At 36.9% G+C, this 21,068-nt stretch overlaps 1 protein-coding gene across 2 annotated transcripts in view; it reads left to right on the top strand.

The window, feature by feature from the left end:
• Positions 1-21,068, top strand: part of SPATA17 (spermatogenesis associated 17) — a 197,225-nt gene that overhangs the window by 18,542 nt on the left and 157,615 nt on the right. Inside the window, exon 4 of one of the 2 annotated variants that reach the window (XM_001490428.5) lies at positions 13,120-13,170. The exons of the other annotated variant lie outside the window; for it this stretch is intronic. Within the exon in view, the coding sequence (XP_001490478.4) occupies positions 13,120-13,170 (51 nt within the window). The remainder of the gene's footprint in view (positions 1-13,119; positions 13,171-21,068) is intronic. 2 annotated transcript variants of the gene reach the window in all.

The raw sequence follows: 21,068 nt of genomic DNA, 5'->3' as shown, positions 1-21,068 counted from the left end.
ATTTAATGAAATAAATAAACTAAAGAATTCCAACAATAATGCTGGCATGATCTCTCTGATAGCTAGGTTTAAAATCACTATGATGTTCTTATAAAGCAGATCTGAGGTCCTGCACAAATTTTTATTATCCAAAGGTAGCCTTGCCTTAATATCATCACCTCCGTTACTATGACTTTTCTTCAATACTACATTGCTCTTCTCCAGAAATTTCTCTGTTTGATTATCTAAAGCATTGATGAAAATGTTATTAACACATTTATGAGCTAAACCTTGGAGAAAGTCACTTAAGTCCCTACAGATGAATCTATTTCGGTGATAACTTCCCCAAATCACATGATTCTCTCGAGTCCAGTTCCGATTCTAATTCTGTATGTTCCCAGCTAATTAAGGCCCCTTAAGATTTTTAAAATCCACCAAAACCAAGGAAAAGTTTATTCTTTTAATTTAACTGGCTAAGCAAGCCTGCTTTCACGTCTGCAGCAAACTTAAAGTGTTTCTCATTAATCTCATTAATCGTTAGCATGTTTCCTTGTCTTGAAAACTAATCTTTTGCATCATTGGCGTTTTAGGCCACTTAAAAAGTATTTTTTAAATTTTGAGATAATTACAGCTTTACAGAAAGGCTCTGGAAATAGTACAAAGAACTCCCATATATTCTTTACTTAGAAATCTCTCTTCTCTCTCTGTACATATCTTTTTCTTTTTTCTCTCTCCATGTATTGTTTTTTTGAATCATTTGTGACAAAGTTGTAGAAGTGATGCTCCCTACCTCTAAGTTTATCAGTGGGTATTTTCTACATAACTTTATTAAAATTAGTAGAATCAGGAAGTTGACATCTGTAAAATGCTATTCTGTATCTATAGACTGTATTCATATTTCACTGATTGTCCCAATAAAGTCATTGATAGCAGAAACATCTTTTCTAGGGTACAAACCAGGATTTCACATTGTACTTAGTCGTATCTCTTTAGTTACCTTTAATATATTTAGCATGTCTTTGCTTTTCATGACCTTGATATTTTTGAAGTGTACAGCCTGGTTATTTTAGTTATCCTCGCTTTTGATTTGGTGATGTTTCTTTATTATTAAATTGATGTTACGCATTTTTACCAGAAATACATTTCAATACATCATATTAGGGCCACGTGATATCCATTTGTTCCATGACAGTTGGTGCTTTGATGATTTAAAGCGGTGTCTCTCAGGTTTCTACAATGTGAGCTTACTTTTTAAAATCTTATCAAGGGTATTTCAAGACTGTGTATATACCTTCTTCCTCATCAAATGTTTTTGTAGGTACTAGGTTTAAGCATCCAATGAGGGTTCTTACCAGAATCAATTATTGTTATATTTGGCACACAACATCTTTCTAACTCCATCATTTCTACATTTACTTGTTAACATTTTACTGTAAGAAAGAGCTTTTTCTTCTCTCCCATTTATTTATTGATTTATTTACTTCAGTATGAACTCATGGGTTCCTATTTTATTCAATGGGCTATAATAAATTATTATCAGTAATTGGTTTGGTGCTCAAATTTTCCCAGATTTGTTTAGTAGAAGCTCCTTCAAGCCGATTTTTAATAGAATTAGTTAACTTAAACAGGATGATCAATGAATTAAGGTATTTTCTATGGAATAATGAACACCATTAGCCCCATTATTCGCTAGTGGTTGGAGATCTATATGAATGTATAGATAAGACAGTACAGTATACGTATGCATATGGCATTCTGTAAGCATTACTGACAACTTTCATTGCTGTAATTTGTACTCACAAGCCACCAGTCAGATGATGATGAATGATTAATGAGCTCTCTTTTTAATCAAACATACAAGAGTATATCCAGTTTCAATGATTATAGTCAAAGTATTCAACTTGGGAGTCTATATTCATTCTAATGATTCTGGGCTTGCTGAAAAGATATTTTTAAAAGTTCAGGTAATAAGCCACACAAGAAAATTTGTTTTATTACTTTAGTGTCTCACCTGGGTTTGATCAAAAAGAGTATCATTCAGCAGGATCACCAAGTTATTCTCCATATTTGTATCTACTTATCTTTGGGCTCTTGAAAAAAATAAAAAGATGGAGATTTTCTTCAGATTGGTTCTTGATGGTTTTTAAATCTATTAAGCTGTAAGCTATTTTAGAACAGGTGTGTTTCATCTATCTATTTTTGCAATTGTGTACGCAGTGCCTAACATAGGGATTCCAATATATAACATAATCATATCTCAATAAATAATTTTTGAATGAGATTGAAATAGCCTCCATTTACTGATTGACTAGTGTGCGTGAAATATTGCACTAAGCATTTTACATCCTTAATACGTATACCATCTACATTAAGTCTCATACCAACCCTATGAGTAGTATTACCATTTCATAGATGAAGAATTTTAGATTCAGAGATGGTTACTTCCCCAAGGACACACGGTTAGTGATAAGTAGAACAAAGTTCAAACCAAATTTGATCTGATTCCAAAACCCTTATATATTGAGCTGTAGGCAATTCAATCACAGGCATTCTTGGAGATTTTCCTCCTTTGGGTTATTCAGAGGTCCTTTGAGACTTAAGTGGTGCCAACATATCAGACATTCCTGCCTCTGTGGAGCTTCCATTCAAAAAATGTCGATTGTCCAAGCCCATGTTTCTGATCCTTCAAGGTTCGACTCTATGGCTGCTGGGCCACATAAAGGGAAGGGGGTTTCTGCCAGAGCTCGGGTCCCTAGTGCTTCCGGTCCTGTCTCCTGCACAGCTGCCACCAAGTTTATCCCTAGACTTTTAGCCACATCCAGGAGCAATAGGAATGTCACATGCTGTATTTCCTCATTTCAAACAGCTGGTGCACGGCTCTTTCCCAGGTATGGAGAATTTTGCTCTTCTATTTCTCCTCCTCTTTCCACGCCTCTCCTCTTAGCCCCCATCCCCGGCATAATCTCTCAGGGCTCAAGTTTTCGGAAACAAAGCTAGGGATGGACAGTCCCACACAAACCTTCTGAAGCAAGAATGCATAAAAAGACCTATTATTTTCTTGGGTTGGGGCATGGGACTTGAATTAAGGATATTATTTGAATCTACATTAATTATACTCTCACACATGTTAGTACACACTGTCACACACAGAGTCCTATAGTAACTATGTTTAAACCATTGTTTTTGAATTTATTCTGCATAGTTTTTTGTCTAATAGCTATATACAATAATAGTAATAATACCATATGATATATGACTAAGTTATAAAATGAATGGTATAGGTTAGTGATTTTAAAACACTAGTAACACAACTCCTCCTTAACTAAAATTTTAGCAGAATTTTTAGCCGTATGTGTTAAAACAGGTACAAACAGTGCAGCTATTTTGGAAACTGAAGAAGCGCAGCTGCTTGGGCTCTTTCCTGGTGGCCTCTATTGTCACTTGAGCCACAAGAGCGTAATTTGAAAGTCACTGATTTCATTTGCTTGTTTCTGGAAGAATCTCTAGAGAGATCACAAAAACCGATGATATTAATTACCTGGGGGAAGAGAACTGAGTACTTGAGGAATAAACATAGGAAAGAGACTTTTACTATAAATGCTTTTGTAGCTTTTGAATTTTAAGCAATATGAATGTATTATTTATTAAATAAATTAAAAAGGAAAGTCCATTTAAAAGAGACACCCCTCCCCCACCCCAACACAGATATGGACGATAATAAGTGCTCAGATGGGGAGTTAATGTTATCTCTAAAGGTCAGAGAAATAAGACTTGAGCTGACCCTCAGGGGACCAGAAGATTGTAGACTGGGGAGAGGGAAGGACATTTCAATTAGGAACAGCATGAATGAAGTTTTGAAATTAGGAATGAGCATCTTATAATGGGAAACAGTAAGGATGTTGATCTAGATGGCTGAGTTTGGGGAGTAGCAGAATGTTGGTAAGGAGGTGAATGTGACTTTTGTAAAATAATTTCCTGTATTTTTAAGAGAATTTCTTGTTTAAAAACATCTTTTCATTCATTGTTCCATATTTTCCAGCAAGTCTGTCAAGCAGAAAGTGCAGGCGTTATCTTCGTTTGCTAGATGAGAAATGGAGGCTCACAGAGATTAAATGATGTGCCCAAGGTTCTCAGTTGCTGATCGTATAGATCCAAATGCTAAATACTTACTAAAAATCTTCTCTGCATATCCCTTAGCTACCCCAACTCAGCTCCTCCTTCTATTTTCCTGTACACGGGTAAATGGTACAACCATTCAACCAGAAACCCAAGCCTGAGAGTCATCCCAGACTCCCCACCACCTCCTTCTCCCTAACCCCTGTCAGCTATCGGTCGTCAAATTCTCCATCTTCCCTCATGAAAATCTCCTGATTCCAATCTAAACTTCATCGTTTTCCTCTCATGACTTCAGTCCTCCTCACCCTAGCACACAGCATGAAGTTCACACTCTTCAACCTGACATGTCAGGTTTTTCACAGTCTCATGCTTGCTTCTTCCCTGACCTCTCTTCTTGCTCCACCTGTATAAATATACTTTGGACAATTAAACCATTGCCATTGCCAAAATATGCAATATCCTACAGGTGTTTACGGATGCTGTTTACTCTGCCTGGAATGCCCTTCTTCACTCCGACCTGCCTGCCATTGGTCTGAATTCCTACTTATTGTTCAAGACTTCACTTAAAAGGTTAACCTTCCCTGATCTCCTGAGGCCGAGTGGAGAATGATGGGAGACTGTCGATGTTAGGTGTGCCTTCCTAATGCCTTGCTCATGTAGGCATTTGCATCGCTGTGATACATTTGTTTATTTACATCTCTCATTTGACTGGGAGCTCCTGAAAGGCAGTGATTACTCTATTAATCTCAAACGTACCCCAGTAAATTTCACATGGAAAGCCTGCAGAAATTTTTGCTAACTGGATCAATGAAGGATTCATGGGGATGTAAGTTGGAAGACTTTGTTATGGTCAGTGTGGCTGGTGATTAGTGTCAATATATGCCCAAATTATTCACTACCACCTTCCTCATAAAAGAATGATTCATCCCCACCCCATTAATGCTGGGCTAGGGCATGTGTTGTGAGCAAATGAGACATATGCCACACCCACGGTGAAGCTTTAAGAGGCTGTCTCTCTCTTCCCATCTGGCACAAGAATGGCACAACTCCGTCTTGGGCTCCTTCAGCCTTGGGGCTAAGATGAAGAGACATGTGGAACATAGCTACAGGGAACCTCAGCCCACATATAATGTGAGTAAGAAATAAACTTTTTTTGGTAAGCTACCAAGATAGCTGCCTTTTTATCTCAGCACAGCTGATTAATAGTTATAATGATAACAGAAGCATGGATGCTTATAAGAAACATTCTGAATGGGGCACTCAGTGAAGCTTACCAAAAGATATTTTGAGCTTTTGGAGTCTGTGATGATGTTAGGACACCTCCGTGTGGTGATATCTTGTAAGGAGATTTTGCTGTCTCTCAGCAGAGTGTCTGGAACATCATAATTAGCACTCAACAAATGCTTATTAAAGTGAACTATTGAATGGGAGCTTAGATTAAAAGTCAGAGCTGGAGATAAAGGTTTTAGAGCTTCCTTACAAGAGGACAGGATTTTCTACCTGATGGAAAAAGTATCTGAGCGGTAGAGCAGAGGGCAAAGAGTTGAGGCTTGTGGAATGTATTAGGTAGGATTTAGGCAGAGGAAAGGGAATTATTGGTAGATAATAAAAAGCAAAGCAGGGACACAAAAATCACAGGAACCAGAGGAGAAAACTGACGGGAAACTTGGAGTCGTTAACAGTCACAAACGTGGCAAAAGTCAAACAGAAGGTGAACTGTACAAGGACAGAAGTCCTAGGATCACTTTAGACAGGTTCTGTATTTTCAGACAGCCTCCCTCAACATTCTTCTATACCAGAATATTTCTATCTAGCTTTCAAATAATTCTCACAGTGACACCAACTAGCTTATCCAGCCCTAAAGTGTCATGCATTCTCCACTGCAGTGCCCTCGTTAACGTACAATCATAGAGCCGTTCCAATTTTCTTTTGTGATTTGACTCTTTCTTGCTTCCTAGCTGACTGTTGTTTTCGTTTATTTTTATTTTCAAGCTCCGTTTCTGGCCTTCCTGCTGACTTTCATGCCACTCTATCTGGCAACATAACCCAAATTTATTCATCTCAGGGGTCCAAGACCATTGATTCCCAATCTTGAAAATCTTCTCCCGTTAGTGAGAATATGCTCTGATTCTTCTTTTCTATTCTTATTTATTATTTTTATTATTTCTTCTTCTTTTTTGTAGTCACCTGATGCATGTGCTCAGTGCACATGCGTTTCATCCCTGTGAACGCTCACTGTAATCTTACTTCAACCTGCCCTTCCCACTGGATGCTCAAACGGTCCTACCGTATTGGGGCCCTTCTTGTTTTCAACTGTATAATGTTCTAGCTTGTCCTTACTGCTCCCTGCTCTATTTCATAAGTGGTGAAGTGAAAGTAGTCATTTCTTTAGGTGATAATACCAGAAAAATGTTGAAATATTCTTCCATCTGCCTCTTTTGGATCACTAGCCCTTTGATCCAAGTTACCTGAGTGAATTCATCAATCTAACCTATAACAGAAGAGCCGGATCCATCTTGTTATCCTTTTCTTTTTAATAGTTTACCATTACGTAGTTTACATTATGTTTAATATCAAATATACTATTTTTTATCACCATACTCTGAGAGCAGCAAAGTATAAGTGCTACCCTAATATATATGATTAATTCTATATGCATTATCATGAAATAAATGTATATAGCTATAGTCCTAAATGGTTCAATGTTATGTTTGTAAATTGAGATCAGTCAGTGAACAACAAATGTATGGCAACCACATTAACAGAATTTAATTAAAATTTTTTCTTAAAGTGTATTAATAACCTATGGTAGAACCATTTAATTTATAAAGATAATTATTATTAAAAAATAGATTATTCTTAAATTATAAAGATTTGGGGCCGGCCTAGTGGGGCAGTAGTTAAGTTCGCATGCTCCACTTCGATGACCCAGGGTTAACAGGTTCAGATCCTGGACGTGGATCTATTACTGCTTGTCAAGCCATGCTGTGGTGGCATCCCACATAAAATAGAGGAAGATTGGCACAGATGTTAGCTCAGCGACAGTCTTCCTCACACACACACACACACGCAAAATCATAAAACAATTTGGGGCCCAGCCAGTGGTGTAGTGGTTAGGTTTGAGCACTCTGCTTTGGCGGCCCTGGGTTTGCAGATTTGGATCCATACCACTCATCAAGCCATGCTGTGGTGGCATCTCACATATAAACTAGACAAAGATTGGCACAGATGTTAGCTCAGGGCCAATCTTCCTCACACACACACACAAAACAACCTATTTATTTTATTGATGAAAATCAAGGCTCACAATATTTATATACAGCTTATTTTGTACTGCTTCGTACAGAATTTTCTTATTTGATTAGTATTTGAAAAGTAACAATGGAAAGAAATTTTTGTAAATTTAAATGGGGCAAAGGATGCCATCTACTATCAAGTTTTATTATATTTTGTCATGATAGATACCAGCAGGTGTTATTTTTAATGGATAATAAAGACATAAAATATCGATCACTATTTTTAAAACTGATGAGATTGGGGGTCTGGCTCTGTGACTGAGTGGTTAAACCAAAGTTCCGCGCTCTCTTCTTTGGTGACCCAGGGTTCAAGGGTTTGGATCCCAGATGCCAACCTACCCAACTCATCAGCCATGCTGTGGTGGCATCCCACATATAAAGTAGAGGAAGATTGGCACAGATGTTAGCTCAGAGCCCATCTTCCTCAAGCAAAAAAAAAAGAGAAGGCTTGGCAATGGATGTTAGCTCAGGGAAAATCTTCCTCACACACAAATAAATAAATAAATAAATAAATAAAATTTCTTTTAAAAGTTTAAAAAAACCTGATGAGATTGACATGCTTGCTTCTACAGACATTTTTATTTCTCTTTATTAGATGAATAGATGTTTCTTCTATAAATGAGAAAATGCCCAACTCTGTTTATAAATTTCTTTGTAAGACTTCCAAATCAGTTATAAGTTAATGGGGCAACATTTATCACCCTTCAGTGTCAGAGCAGAAAACTGAAACATAATATATTTTTTCCCTTTGGGTCTTTCATTTTACATAAATACCAGGCTGAATAACTTAAGACTCTGACTTACTAATATTAATTCAAAACTTTACTAACATATTTTCATTCCAATTGTGAAATTAATTTAGATTTGGTTCACCTGCTTTCAAAGATTATATTAATAAGTAACTACGAGAAATCATATAATTGGCTTTTAGTTTTTTCTGTGGAAAAAGAAAGTTTATTTTAACAATCAGCTGTTTTGATAATGGCCAGATTGGTATCAGTTACCAGCAAACAGGCAAAGCATATGCACAAAGTACTCGTGATTATTTGATAATGTGATTTTAATGATTATACTCAAAATTATTAAATGAGGATGGCACTGATGTGGAAACTAACAAGGACTCAGGTTCATCAGATCTGTTATCTTTATGGATATGGCTTCTCAAGTTTCCATGGTCATCACCTTACTGCAAATATCTCCTCTGTGTTGCCCAATCTAGTAAATGAAGCCAGTTGATCTCGTCAAGTTTATATAGATGTACTATTCAAAATTGTTATAAATATGTATTACTTTACAATGATTGACCATTTTCTCTGTGAAACTCATCTTTTCCTGGTCTCCCACCTAAATGCTCAAAAATAAAAGAAAAATTAAATAATTTATGGTATGCTCATGTAGCCATTGTATATAAAACTATGTGAAGGAGGAACTTAAAACTGAGGAAGAGGAAATACGTATACTAGATCTGTCTAAACTAGGTGCAAGAGCCTTTAATAGAAATTAAGCCACCAGGGCTTTAAGGAGAGGAATTTGGAATCTGAGTTCAAGATTTAAGAGGAGGAACATTTTCAGTTCTCAAGGTCTGGAATGTGGCTATGGGAATGTAAGGCTAGACTGAAATGGAGGCTGTTGGGACTGAGAAAGGCAGGCCCTTGTGAGATTACGTGGTTGAATGTGTTGTCTACATGAATTTGTTGGATCAAGATAATGGCAGGAGTTGCCATGAAGAGTAAGACCTTTAGCTTCGTGTCAGAATCTTTAGATCATATGGTTGGAGTAGGTCAAAGAGAGGCAAGAAGGAAGCGAGAAGAAGGATAGTATAATCTGGAGACCTGAGGAGGAATGACAACGCCAAAATGGGATAGAGAGTGATAAATGTGAAAAGCTTGAGATTAAGAAGTAAGTTTTTTGGTTTTTTGTTGTCATTGTGGTTTTTAAAGGAGTACTGCCTGTGGTTTGAAAGTATCCATTGGAGCTAGGGGAATGCCAGCTTCTTCTAGTTGCTTTTGCTTGGAATGGGGGAGAAAGGTAGTTTCTCATAAATGCTTGCAAGAAAAACTGAAGAGATAGGATTTAGATAGCTAGAAAAGAATGGTAAGACATTTCAGACACGGGGAGTAACAGGAGCGTGGAGGTGAAGAAGAAAAAATAATAATTGATCAGACTGAGGTTTAAAGGAATGGAGTGATGAGACACAATTGGAAAAAAATTGGGACCTGATTGTGGTGAGCTTTGAATGTCACTTGACCTCTAGGAGAGTGGTTCTCATTTATTTTCCCCCCACTGTAATTCATCTGATAGAAAGAAAAAAAAGGAAGAAACTCATGTTCCCATCAGTGATCATGGTCCAATCCCACTGAATAACCACTTTGTCCAAAAGGTCCTCATGGATTAACCACTCATAAAATTGATTCTTTTTTTTTTTTTGAGGAAGATAAGCCCTGAGCTAACTGCTGCCAATCCTCCTCTTTTTGCTGAGGAAGACTGGCCCTGAGCTAACATCCATGCCCATCTTCCTCTACTTCATATTTGGGACGCCTACCACAGCATGGCTTGATGTGTGCCATGTCCACACCCGGGATCCGAACTGGCAAACCTCAGGCCACCGAAACGGAACATGCGCACTTAACCCCTGTGCCACTGGACCAGCCCCTGATTATGTACTTAAAAGGAATACGTTCTCCAGAAAAAAATTTCAGAAACCTAAAAATTGAGCTAGGTGATGTGACAAAGGCCATACAGCTAACAAGTGGTTGATTTCATGTTCAAATGCTGAAAAACTGTCTGAAATGCTGTCAAAAATTACAGAACCTGTCTAAAGTGATCCTAGCACTTCTGTCCTTGTACAGTCCACCTTCTGTGTGACCTTTGCCACGTTTGTGATTGTTGACGACTCCAAGCTTCACATCGGTTTTCTCCTCTGGTTCCTGTGATTTTGTGTCTCTGCTTTTCTTTTTATTATCTACCTATAATTCCCTTTCCTCTGCCTAATCCTAATCTCCAAAACTCTTCCATCATCTCAAATGGAACGGTAACTCCCCTCTTCCCCTCGCCCCTGGTAACCTCTGTTCTGCTTTCCGTCTTTGTGGATTTGACTGTTCCAGGTACCTCATATGAGTGGACTCATACAATATTTTTCTTGCATATGTATTTTTGGTACTTTCAAAAGTATCTGGCCTAGTGAATTGAGAATAAATATAATATCAGTTGGTGGTTCACATGGGAATGATACAATGGAATCAAAGTGCTTTTTTCCAGGGGTCAGCCAGATAGCGTAGTGGTTAAGTTTGTGCACTCCGCTTCCACAGCCTGGGGTCTGCAGGTTCGGATCCTGGGTGTGGACCTACACACCGCTCATCATGCCATGCTGTGGCGGTGTCCCACATCCAAAATAGAGGAAGATTGGCACAGATGTTAGCTCAGGGCCGATTTTCCTCACCAAAAAAAAAAATGCTCTTCCACCTTTTACCTGTAAAATTCAGAATTCTCAGGCTTAAAAGCTATATCTCTCTCTCTTCTTCTTTCAGAATAAAATGTAACCTCTTATTCGTTTTGGAATTTTACTTACAGCTAAATTACTTACTTTTAGCCACAAAACGTGTAACTATACTACTGATAATCCCGTTTGTAATGACCGTCAATTATGTCCCAAGCCCCTTAAATACTTTATCGAATTTTAATCTTCACAACAACTCTATGAAGTAGGTAATGACCCATTTTGTAAGGATGGAAATCAAGACTGAGAGACTTTACATAACTTGTTCAAAGCCACACAGCTGTCAGGTCACTCATAAATAGAAGATAAAAACAAAGACAAACAAACACACAGCAACAGAGATTGGATTGCTGGTTACCATAGGGCAAGGGGGGAGGGGAGGAAGGTGAAAGGGGTGATTAGACTCACATGTGAGGTGATGGACTATAATTAGTTTTTGGGCAGTGAATATGATGTAATCTACACAGAATTTGAAATATATTACGATGTACATCTGAAAACTATCTAATGTTATAATCCAATGTTACTGCAATAAAATAAATTTAAAAAATAAAAAACAAAAAATAAAAGTACTAACACTTAAAAAGAAACCTGGCTTTGCTGGGCATTAGGTTAGCTCATAATTTTTAACAGTCATGAATAATACCTCACTGACGTCAATGCAACCTACATGAATAAAATACAATTTCAAATCTTTTTTTTTAAAAAAAAAACAATGTCAGGAATTGAACTCAGATCTGTGGCTCGAAAACTCAGACACACTCACCACTGCTACCTGAACAACAATGTGATAAAGATTAGAAACAGTTATCTTTTTTGGAACCCAAACGTCTTCAAATATATAATTTCCAATGTGTTTCTTCTGTATAAAAATATTTAGTGGTTATATTTGCCTCAAGAGGACTTGGAGAAATACGATATTAAAGTCAATATTTTAAATTCACCTCAAATACCAAGAATTATGCCTCGCTTGCTATAACAAAGAAAGAGAATTTAAAATGAAGTAACATTATTGTGTTCATTTGTAAATAACATATTGCAGCCAACTGTTTCTTAATTACTCAGACTGTTGATAAATAATCCAGCCCTTCTGCTCTCCACAGACAATTTGCTGTGGCTCAGACCAGACAATTCAAACAATACTAATTACAGTGAAACCCTTTTATATGAATTCCTATTTGTCGTGGGGAAGAAAACCCCGAGGTAAAAGATTAAGGCACTCTTCTCTGGTTTTTTGTCTGAAATGTAGCATCTATTACCCGGTAAGGCACTCTTCTCTGATTTTTTATCTGAAACGTAACATCTATCACCTGGGCTCAGATTATATTAGTCGAATGAATTTTGAGTGAATAAAAATGGATGAAGTTGTATTTTGTGTTGAAAAAATATGTTTCATTGCTTTTACTGTTTATCGTACATCGAGTTGTGTTAATTTTACATTTTTAATTAAAAGATAGAACATATGTGGAAGCTTTATTTAAAGCAATATTTTCATTGAAATAAGTTATGTTGCTAAACGATTATTTACTGTAATAGAGATTTGTATATTAATAGATAAATGTGTCTCTACTAGAAAGAAACCAAGACTTTAGGAAGCCTTCACTATATCAGGGGATTTGCTGTAACGTGATATTATTGTATTTATGATTTTATGGTGTTAAAATGAATATTAAATGAAACAAAATTCCCAAGGATTACTCAGGAGGCATCTAAGTACATAACATTTTGTACAGATGGTTGGAAGGCACAATTTTGCTCCATCACTGCATCCATATCCTTGAACGATTTCGACTGAAGACAGCATTTCTTTGAATTTTTCATTAAACCAGACGTCTTGAAATATGAATTCCTTTTATGTTTCTGTGAGTTTTGGCTAAAAGAACCCCAGTGAATAAATCATACAATACTGCGTGTCACCAGCACTTGTGAATATTTCTGCTTTGTTATTCTATCCTCAGTAGAGCACCATTGATTATCAAACTCAGCGGAGAGCACTTTATGATCATATATCTCCATTAGCTCCTAGTTTGACTACCATAGATTTTTCTGGTTAAGCCTGCATTATGTATTAGGAAGCCTATCTCTTCAATACAAAGTTTGATTTCATTTTTCTAAGCCTAGAACTCTTATTATGTATTATGTATAAAGATTCTTATCTTTTATATGTAAAAATAGGCTGCAGTGTCTTTCTGTAACTGAAATATATGCCATCTTTTTTTTCTTGATTCACAGTTAGCATATTATACTATGAAGATGAATCTCTACAATGAAATGGCTGTCAGGGTAAATATTTCTTCACTTGTTAAACAAATGAAAAGTCAATTGTGCCCTGAATTCGCTTTTAATAAAATGAGCAAACCAGAATAATGCAAATTTGATTGATATGCTAATGGTAAAGAGAGAAAAGAGTACATGGTTAAAAAGTTAGTTATACTAAATAATCCTGGCAGTATTAAAAATTAAGAGTAAAATGTAAAACATGTAATTAGCAATGCTTATGTTTTAGAATGTTAAATATCTCTGGGCCATAACTAGAGAAAGACTGTAAATATTAATGAAGCAATGTATTCGTTTCCATGTGTCATATAGAATATTATGATAAATAGATGAACATGGTTCTGGAATATAAGATTCCTGCCCAATACAAATCAATTAGAAATTATTCATATGATTTAACAGTAATAAAGTCAGTTGCCAGCTTAGAAGTTTTATTTCTATCATTTCTATTTCATTTTTATGTGTTATTTTCCCAATAGAAAGGTGAATTTAGTGATTATAGTGCTTGAACTTGGTTTCTGCAGAGATTTGGGGAAGGGGCACAACAAAAATATTATTTCTTTTGTCTCAGGCAATATGGTGATAGCTTAATTGTTAAGCTATTAGAAGTGGACAAATTACTTAAGTGCGTTTCATTAATATCCTTAACACCTACGTTGCCTTATTATATTTTCTTTCATTAATCTGTTCTTACTTCTGTTAATAATGGATATCGTTTTGGGTGAGGCAAGGTAGCAGATTACCTTCTGAAAGTCGTATGTTGATCCAGGGCAGGTAAATTAACATTATTTTGACTATACATACTGATTCTAGAAGAATTCTTTCCTCTACGCGTGTGAGTGTGCTGAGGGCCTAGCCCAGGGACATCTCCAGTATATCTGTCCGTCTACCTCTCTGTTCTTCTGTAGTTTAAGGAAAGAAACAAGAGGAAGAAGTGGATCTTCTTGCTTCTTTTGCTGAGCCAGAGGCAGATACTCCAGCTACAGTGGGCTATTTACCTTTCGTAATGATACAGTAATATAGGAAAACAATTTAGTTTTCCTCTTTTACTAGAATGCTTGAGTCTGGGAATTTAGGAGATCTTGATGCTCTGTACATTTCTGCCAAAGACTTAACCTCTGAACCTAAAATACTGTTAGATTCTTTCTTTTCTATTTACCCCATGTCAGATGCGTCTCCAAAGTAAAAAGCAAGAGATGAGCAAGAGCCTAAAGCAGTTGATGACTGAAGACTTAGATGTCCTTATAGGTCACCAGGGGAAGACAGAGGCACAGAAGATAGGGTTAGAAAAATGCATTCTCTTATTATTGTTTAGTTCCAAATCTGTGTATAGAATTCTAATCTGACTTGAATCGTTAAGCTTCCTTTTACCTAGACTCGGCACTTCTAAGAACCCCCATCAATCCAAGCCACATGGAAGGCAGAGTTTTTGGCTTATTCCCTCATCATACTAAAGCTGCATTTCCTTATCACGTTGCCCAAAGTCAACTTGTCTTTGATTAACGTCAATGGACAATGTTGAACTTTCCCTGAGTCCTATGATCCTGGAAAACAGCAAAGTTTAAAAATTCCCCCACCCTTTCGTGTTTTGGAAATAGCTTTCTGCCAAAAATCCACCCCTCCCCATATGACTTAGATACGAGGCACAGATGCTCCCGCTCCTTTATGTACGATGAGGCCACACACAGACTCTCCCTAAATTCCCATTCTTTATCTCACAGATGATTAGCTGAACTGCTTGTCCCCATAGATCAATTGGAAAAATAGTTTGTTAACACTGTGGTGGTTAAGTTCGCTCCCTCCCCCGGTCCCTGAACTTCAGCCAGCAGAGAGCATCTCCTTAATACCCCCTCCTGAAAATAGGCCGACTACAGGGTAAAACGTTCTCTGGTCTACTATCTGAATTTGCCACCCTTTCATCTCACTTCCCCATATCTGCTTCTTTCTAGCCTTTTTACCCCTTCCTCTAAAAGGGAAACACTTTTTGCCTAATCCTTGACGTGCTTGCACTCCTATGGTCAAAGTGTTCTCCCTATTGCGATAGCTCACCTCCACATATAGCAGTGGTCACTCACCCCCTCTTCCTTGCAATAATTCTTTCAAATGAAGTCTCCCCTTACTATGTCAGGATTTGCTTTTTATTTGACACATTCCAAGAAAGAAGAGTAGGAGTGGAAATGCAGTGGGCATTAAAGTGAGGGGAAGGAAGACATGAGCATTACCTAGAGTCTGGAATGATCCACTAAAGACTCTCAGGAATTTTTGTAAGACTACGTGGAGTGTGTAAATACTACTGTAGAAAATTTGTGATAGAAACACTTCTCTAACAAGGAGCTCCAAAGACTTCCTTCAGAGGTTGGGTGGCTTAACCTGGTAATGGACTAGGTAATTCCTGTTCCTTTGATGAGGAATCGGGAATGAGGCTCACTTGCATAGAGCCCATAAGTGATTCCCTAACAGAGATTAATTTTTAGCATTGATTGGTCACAGAGACCCAAACTGAATCTAGTGGTAAATGGATTTTTGCAAGATGGTGCTCTGAAACTTTTGCTCTCTACAAGAGTGAGCGCCTGAAGAGACCGTTGTGTGGTCCACAAAGCTTTGTGTTGTACACATCTACAGATTACAACCCTAATTGGATACCAGTAGCTGAAGCTTTGCTTCTGATGTCTACAGCTCTTTCTTTTCAGATCATAAGCTACCAAGTAGCTTTGTTTACAATAACTACCCTAGAAATGATTTAAATATGGGTGGCCGTGAGTATTCAAGAAGAACCTCTAAGAGTAACATAACTGCCAAAAATCTATGTGGCCAATAATATTCAGATAGATAAACAGGTACCCAAATCATGAGTAGGATCTTCACGTACAATCGATAAGGAAAATTTTTGTCTTAATTTGCCTCATGTACTGAGCCAAACGCAAGTTATATATTTAACTGTTCACTCCTAGCATAACAAGTACATTATAGTCAATTGCCCAAGAGGCTAGCGGAGCATTTTTGAAAAGAGAAGCATTTAAAAAATTTAGTTTTAGCCTATCCATTCCTAACCAGATCTCTCTCTTTTATAATGAAGAATAAATTATGTGTATATGATTTTTTTATGTAACAGATATTCGTAGCCTGATTTGCTGCATTTATTTTTTAAAGGGTCACCTTTTGTCTAAAGACTTTATGATCCCCCTACCTTGTGGAATTGATCACTCTCTCTTTTTATGTTCCTATTTTACCATTGGCATACTTCTGTTATAGAACCTGTAACATTTTATTATCCTTACTAATTTACATCCACCCCCTACACACTGTAAGCCCCTTGGGGCCCGGATCCTATCTTCTGAGTCTCTGAATCTACAGTTCCTGACTTATAGTAGGTGGTTAAATAAATGTCCCTGGAGAAGTCAATGAATGTTGACTCATTCTTTTCTAAACAAGGAGTAAAATAAAAGTCGTTTGTTCTAAATACTTTTTCTCTAAGTCCCCAAGTGCCTTTATTGGAAATTATTTAAGCCTTTGCTGGGGGATCTTTAAGGTTTTCTTTGTTACCTGACTAGCGTGTGTGGTGTGGATAAACTGGATGGTAAGGTAACATTTGGTTAGTGCAGTTTGCACGGGAATGCAAAACCTCAGGTGCTTTGGGTCCTTGCCAAAGGACCATGATAAGTACAAGTTTGAAGGAGCTTTGCTATGCTATAAGCTACTGTCAGAACCCACAGTTTGCCTTTACAAAACCCCTGTTACTGATTTGCTGCTAGGCCAGTGAAGTCAATTAATACAGCAATAAATTGCTCAGTAAATTTTTATTTTAGCTCCTGGGACCCTATTCCCCCTGTTTCTCTGTGTGACACTCTATTGCCTTTTGGTCTTCAATTTTACTTTGCTCCAGATTAGGGTCCCACTTTTCTTCCAGCACCCTGGGCATGCCATTGTGGATCTTATTTAAATTTGGCCTCCAACTTTTATTTTCAGTTTTCTTTCTTTGATACCTTTCAGTATCTTATACAAATCTTACGCTATGATTCAGTTGCTCAACTCATTTCTCTCCCTGTCTCATCTAGATGTACAATTATCTATCTTCTGACAGCCTGGCAGAAATAACTCTCTATTTCTGGTTCTAGCGGGCATCTACTTAAGCACTTGAGTGTCATCTCAGGCCGACCAAAGACTGGGCAGAGGGGCCGGCCCGGTGGCGCAGCGGTTAAGTTTGCATGGCCCACTTTGGCAGCCCTGGATTCACCAGTTCAGATCCCCAGTGTGGACCTACGCACTGCTTAAGCCATGCTGTGGTAGGCGTCCCACATATGAAGTGGAGGGAGATGGGCACAGATGTTAGCTCAGGGCCAAACTTCCTCAGAAAAAAGAGGAGGATTGGCAGCAGATGTTAGCTCTGGGCTAATCTTCCTCAAAAACAAAAATGTTATCAGACTTTTTCCTTTCGGTTTCAAAGATCTATGAGGAATGAAAAATGGTGATAATCGAAAGCTTACAGAGTTTTAAAGAACTACAGATGTAATTGATTGTTTCCGGTAGAATTCCTTTTACCCTGGAAACCTTTTATTGGTCAATCGCATATATTTACTTAGAGATATTTTGCTGGAACCTGGAGGTTCTCACTGATCCTTTATTATTGCAGTTGTTTTAAAAGATTTAACTTGAAATTAGTGCCCCAAAACATTTTAGTTCAGGTAGAAACCCTCACTTTAAGGAAAATAAAAACTATAATAACAAGAGAAGCGCTAGACTAAAACAACCCACTTGAAAAATAACCATAACTTTATTGGCTTTTTCCTCTTAGAGCTCTGGATCTATATAAAAAACTTTAATTTACAAAAATTAATCTAACTGGAAACATCAATTACCCATTTTATTTTATTTCCCACTTGTGTTTAAGATATAAAAAAAATATGAGAAGAGTTTAGATGGTGTCTTTAATTAAAAAATGGGGGGCCAGCCGGGTGGCGCAGCAGCTAAGGTTGCACCTTCTGCTTCAGTGGCCCAGGGTTTGCTGTTCAGATCCTGGGAATGGACCTATACACCACTTGGCATGCCATGCTGTGACAGGTGTCCCACATATAAAGTGGAGAAAGATGGGCATGGGTGTTAGCTCAGGGCCAGTCTTCCTCAGCAAAAAGAGGAGGATTAGTGACAGATGTTAGCTCAGAGCCAATCTTCCTCAAAAAAATAAAAATAAAAATGGTTAAATATGTGTCAGATATACAAGGATTCATCGCAAGGTCCTAAACTATTTATAATCCTATTTTCATATTTTTAATACTATGAAGTAAGTATTTATGTTTAGAATAATGACTCTAAGATTAGATAGATACAGTTAAATAGACAAATTAATTCAGGGAAAGGATTCTGAAGGTCTCATATACTAGACGTTATGTTAGATTCTAGGAATACAAAATGAGTAAGACACAGTCTTGTTCATGCAGAAAAAGGCGTCCCAAAATGTCAGCCTAAGAAATATGGGGGAAGGGACCATCTCAACAATCCTGAGCTTTTGCCTGATGATGGACAGCTATTTAAATGTTCCATCATCAGGCAAGACTATTTCTTCTCCCTTCCTGCTACTTCTAGTCCCAATATCATCATGAAATGATTAAATGTCTTTGTAGAGAAAGCAAGTATAACGTCAGATAGAGTCGGGAAATGGAATGTTAAAGAGAAGAAACTGCCCCTGGAATAATTATCCAGAATCTTCTGCTAGCTAAAAATATCTAGTTAAGATTTATATATATATATATATTTTTGACATGATAATGCAGTGACAGCTAGAATGAAAACTTGGAACTTACTGTATTTTAAACACCCCATCTTTGAAAATTTAGCAGACCCACTCTTCTGTGCTCACTGTAGAGTTTTGTGGAATGTTGAGCATTCTAATAGTGTAATTGTGAATAACTGAGTTCTACTTCTTTGCTCTCATACACATTTAGAGCATTAATACTAGGTAGGTTATTATCGATGAATTTGTTTTCCATGTCTTCATTTTAATTTTAGGTGAGAAAATCTTATTTTTTTCTCTGTTTTGATAGCATTCCGGTTACTTTGAATTTTGAGGAATAAAAGTAAAGCCAGTGGAGGGAAACTCTTTCCTATGAGCAGATGGCTTTTGCTATAGCAAGGTTTTGCCATTTGTTTTACGGCTTAAAATAAACATTATTTATAAGACCACTTACATTTTGATGTTACTTAATGAGGAATATGCATCATTGATTTGACTAGCTTAAGAGGTCATTTAGAACTTGCCCGTTAACAAGCTGTAATCTGCTGAGCACACAATGGCTTTGTTTAAAATTATCTATTCAGAGCTGATCAATGACAATAATTGTTTTATACCAATCACTTTTGAAAGTTGCTAATTACTTTGAAGGACATGAATACTAGCCCCTCCCTTTTGTTTTTTGGAAGTATTAACCCCTTCACCTTGAAATTAAGAAGAAATGTTATCAAAAGTCATCTTGCCTCTTGAAAGTACTTTTCCTTCTAATTAAAAGTTTATTCACTAGTACTGGGATATCAACAGGAAATTTAGGCGAAATTCAATATGTCATTTGTTCCTATAACAGGAAGTACAGTAGAACCTCAGCATATTGTGTCTTATCATGTCAATTAGCTGTTGGTTAAACTGGGCTCCCTGTGGTATAAGAAAATGATATCTTTTAAATTTAAGAACACAGCCACACGCTCTCTCTCTTTATAACACGTCTGTGCTCTCTCTCTTTGTAACACGTCCACGCGCTCTTTCTCTCTTTCTTGATCCATCCATAAGATGTTTTAGTGGACTTTGGACCACAACAGAGCTCCGTTTGTATCCTGACTGCTATTTCCTCTTTTACTGGTTATGTGACCTTGATCACGTTATTTAACCTCAGTTTCTCCATTTCTAACAGAGATCATGGCCTATTCACAAGGTTATCATGAGAATGAAAGAAGTTAGCAATCTCTTGACTGGATGGCGGTCTGTTCACCCACTCACATGCCCACTACGCTGATATGACGTAGTCATAAATCACCATTTTCCTCTTTCCTTCTTGACACTCCAGCATGCATCTTTTATGTTTCCTGGCACATTTAATCTTATTTTATTTAGAACTTAATGATGTTTTCATGTGATAGGTAGTGCCTCCCTTAACACTATTTGATATCCCAATATTTTCTCTTGCCTCCTGAGTCACTCCTGTTGCTGATGATGGGTTTTCTGTAGGTACTTTTGTTTACAAGTCTTTTCTTCTTTAATACGATCATTACTATGCATGCAGTAAGCGTATGCTGAAACATTTGAAGTTATCCAACCAGGTACATAACCTTAGGCAATTATTTACCGTCTCTAAATACCAATTTCCTCTTCTATCAAATGAGGCTAATAATAATTTCTACCTCAGAATGAGACTGTAATGATTAAATTAGATAAGCCAGGAAAATATTCACCTATTTGCATGTATGATTTATACATGTATACATATTCCAATTGATGATTCTTTTTCATTAGGAAAGTGCTTTGTGTCAATTCCTCTTCTTTCCTTATCAGTTGTAATATGATTTTGGTCAAATTAGAGGGAGATAGTTTCTAAATTGAGTATATAATTTTGGAAAAATTAATTTGCATTTAAAGAATTAATCTCTAAAATAAGATCATTTGAAAAATATTTGGAAAGACGTTCTATAACGTTGTTGCATTAGCTTGCTATTTCACTTCGTTTTACTTTCTGGAATTATTGTCTTTGATTTAATTGTTCTTACAAGCAGTTTTGCATAACTTCAATTATTTTAGTCATTCTCATACTGGGGTTAACTAAAACACTTCTTTAGAGTCTTTTAAATGGCCATATTTTAAAACAGAGAAAAATAAAGGATCAGAATTAAAGTAAAACATTTTTCCTATTTATTCCTATAGCTCC

Source organism: Equus caballus, chromosome 30, assembly GCF_041296265.1.
Source record: "Equus caballus isolate H_3958 breed thoroughbred chromosome 30, TB-T2T, whole genome shotgun sequence".
Taxonomy (NCBI): Eukaryota; Metazoa; Chordata; class Mammalia; order Perissodactyla; family Equidae; genus Equus; species Equus caballus.
Note: the sequence above shows the minus strand (reverse complement) of the source record. Positions and strands in the feature narration are given on the sequence as shown.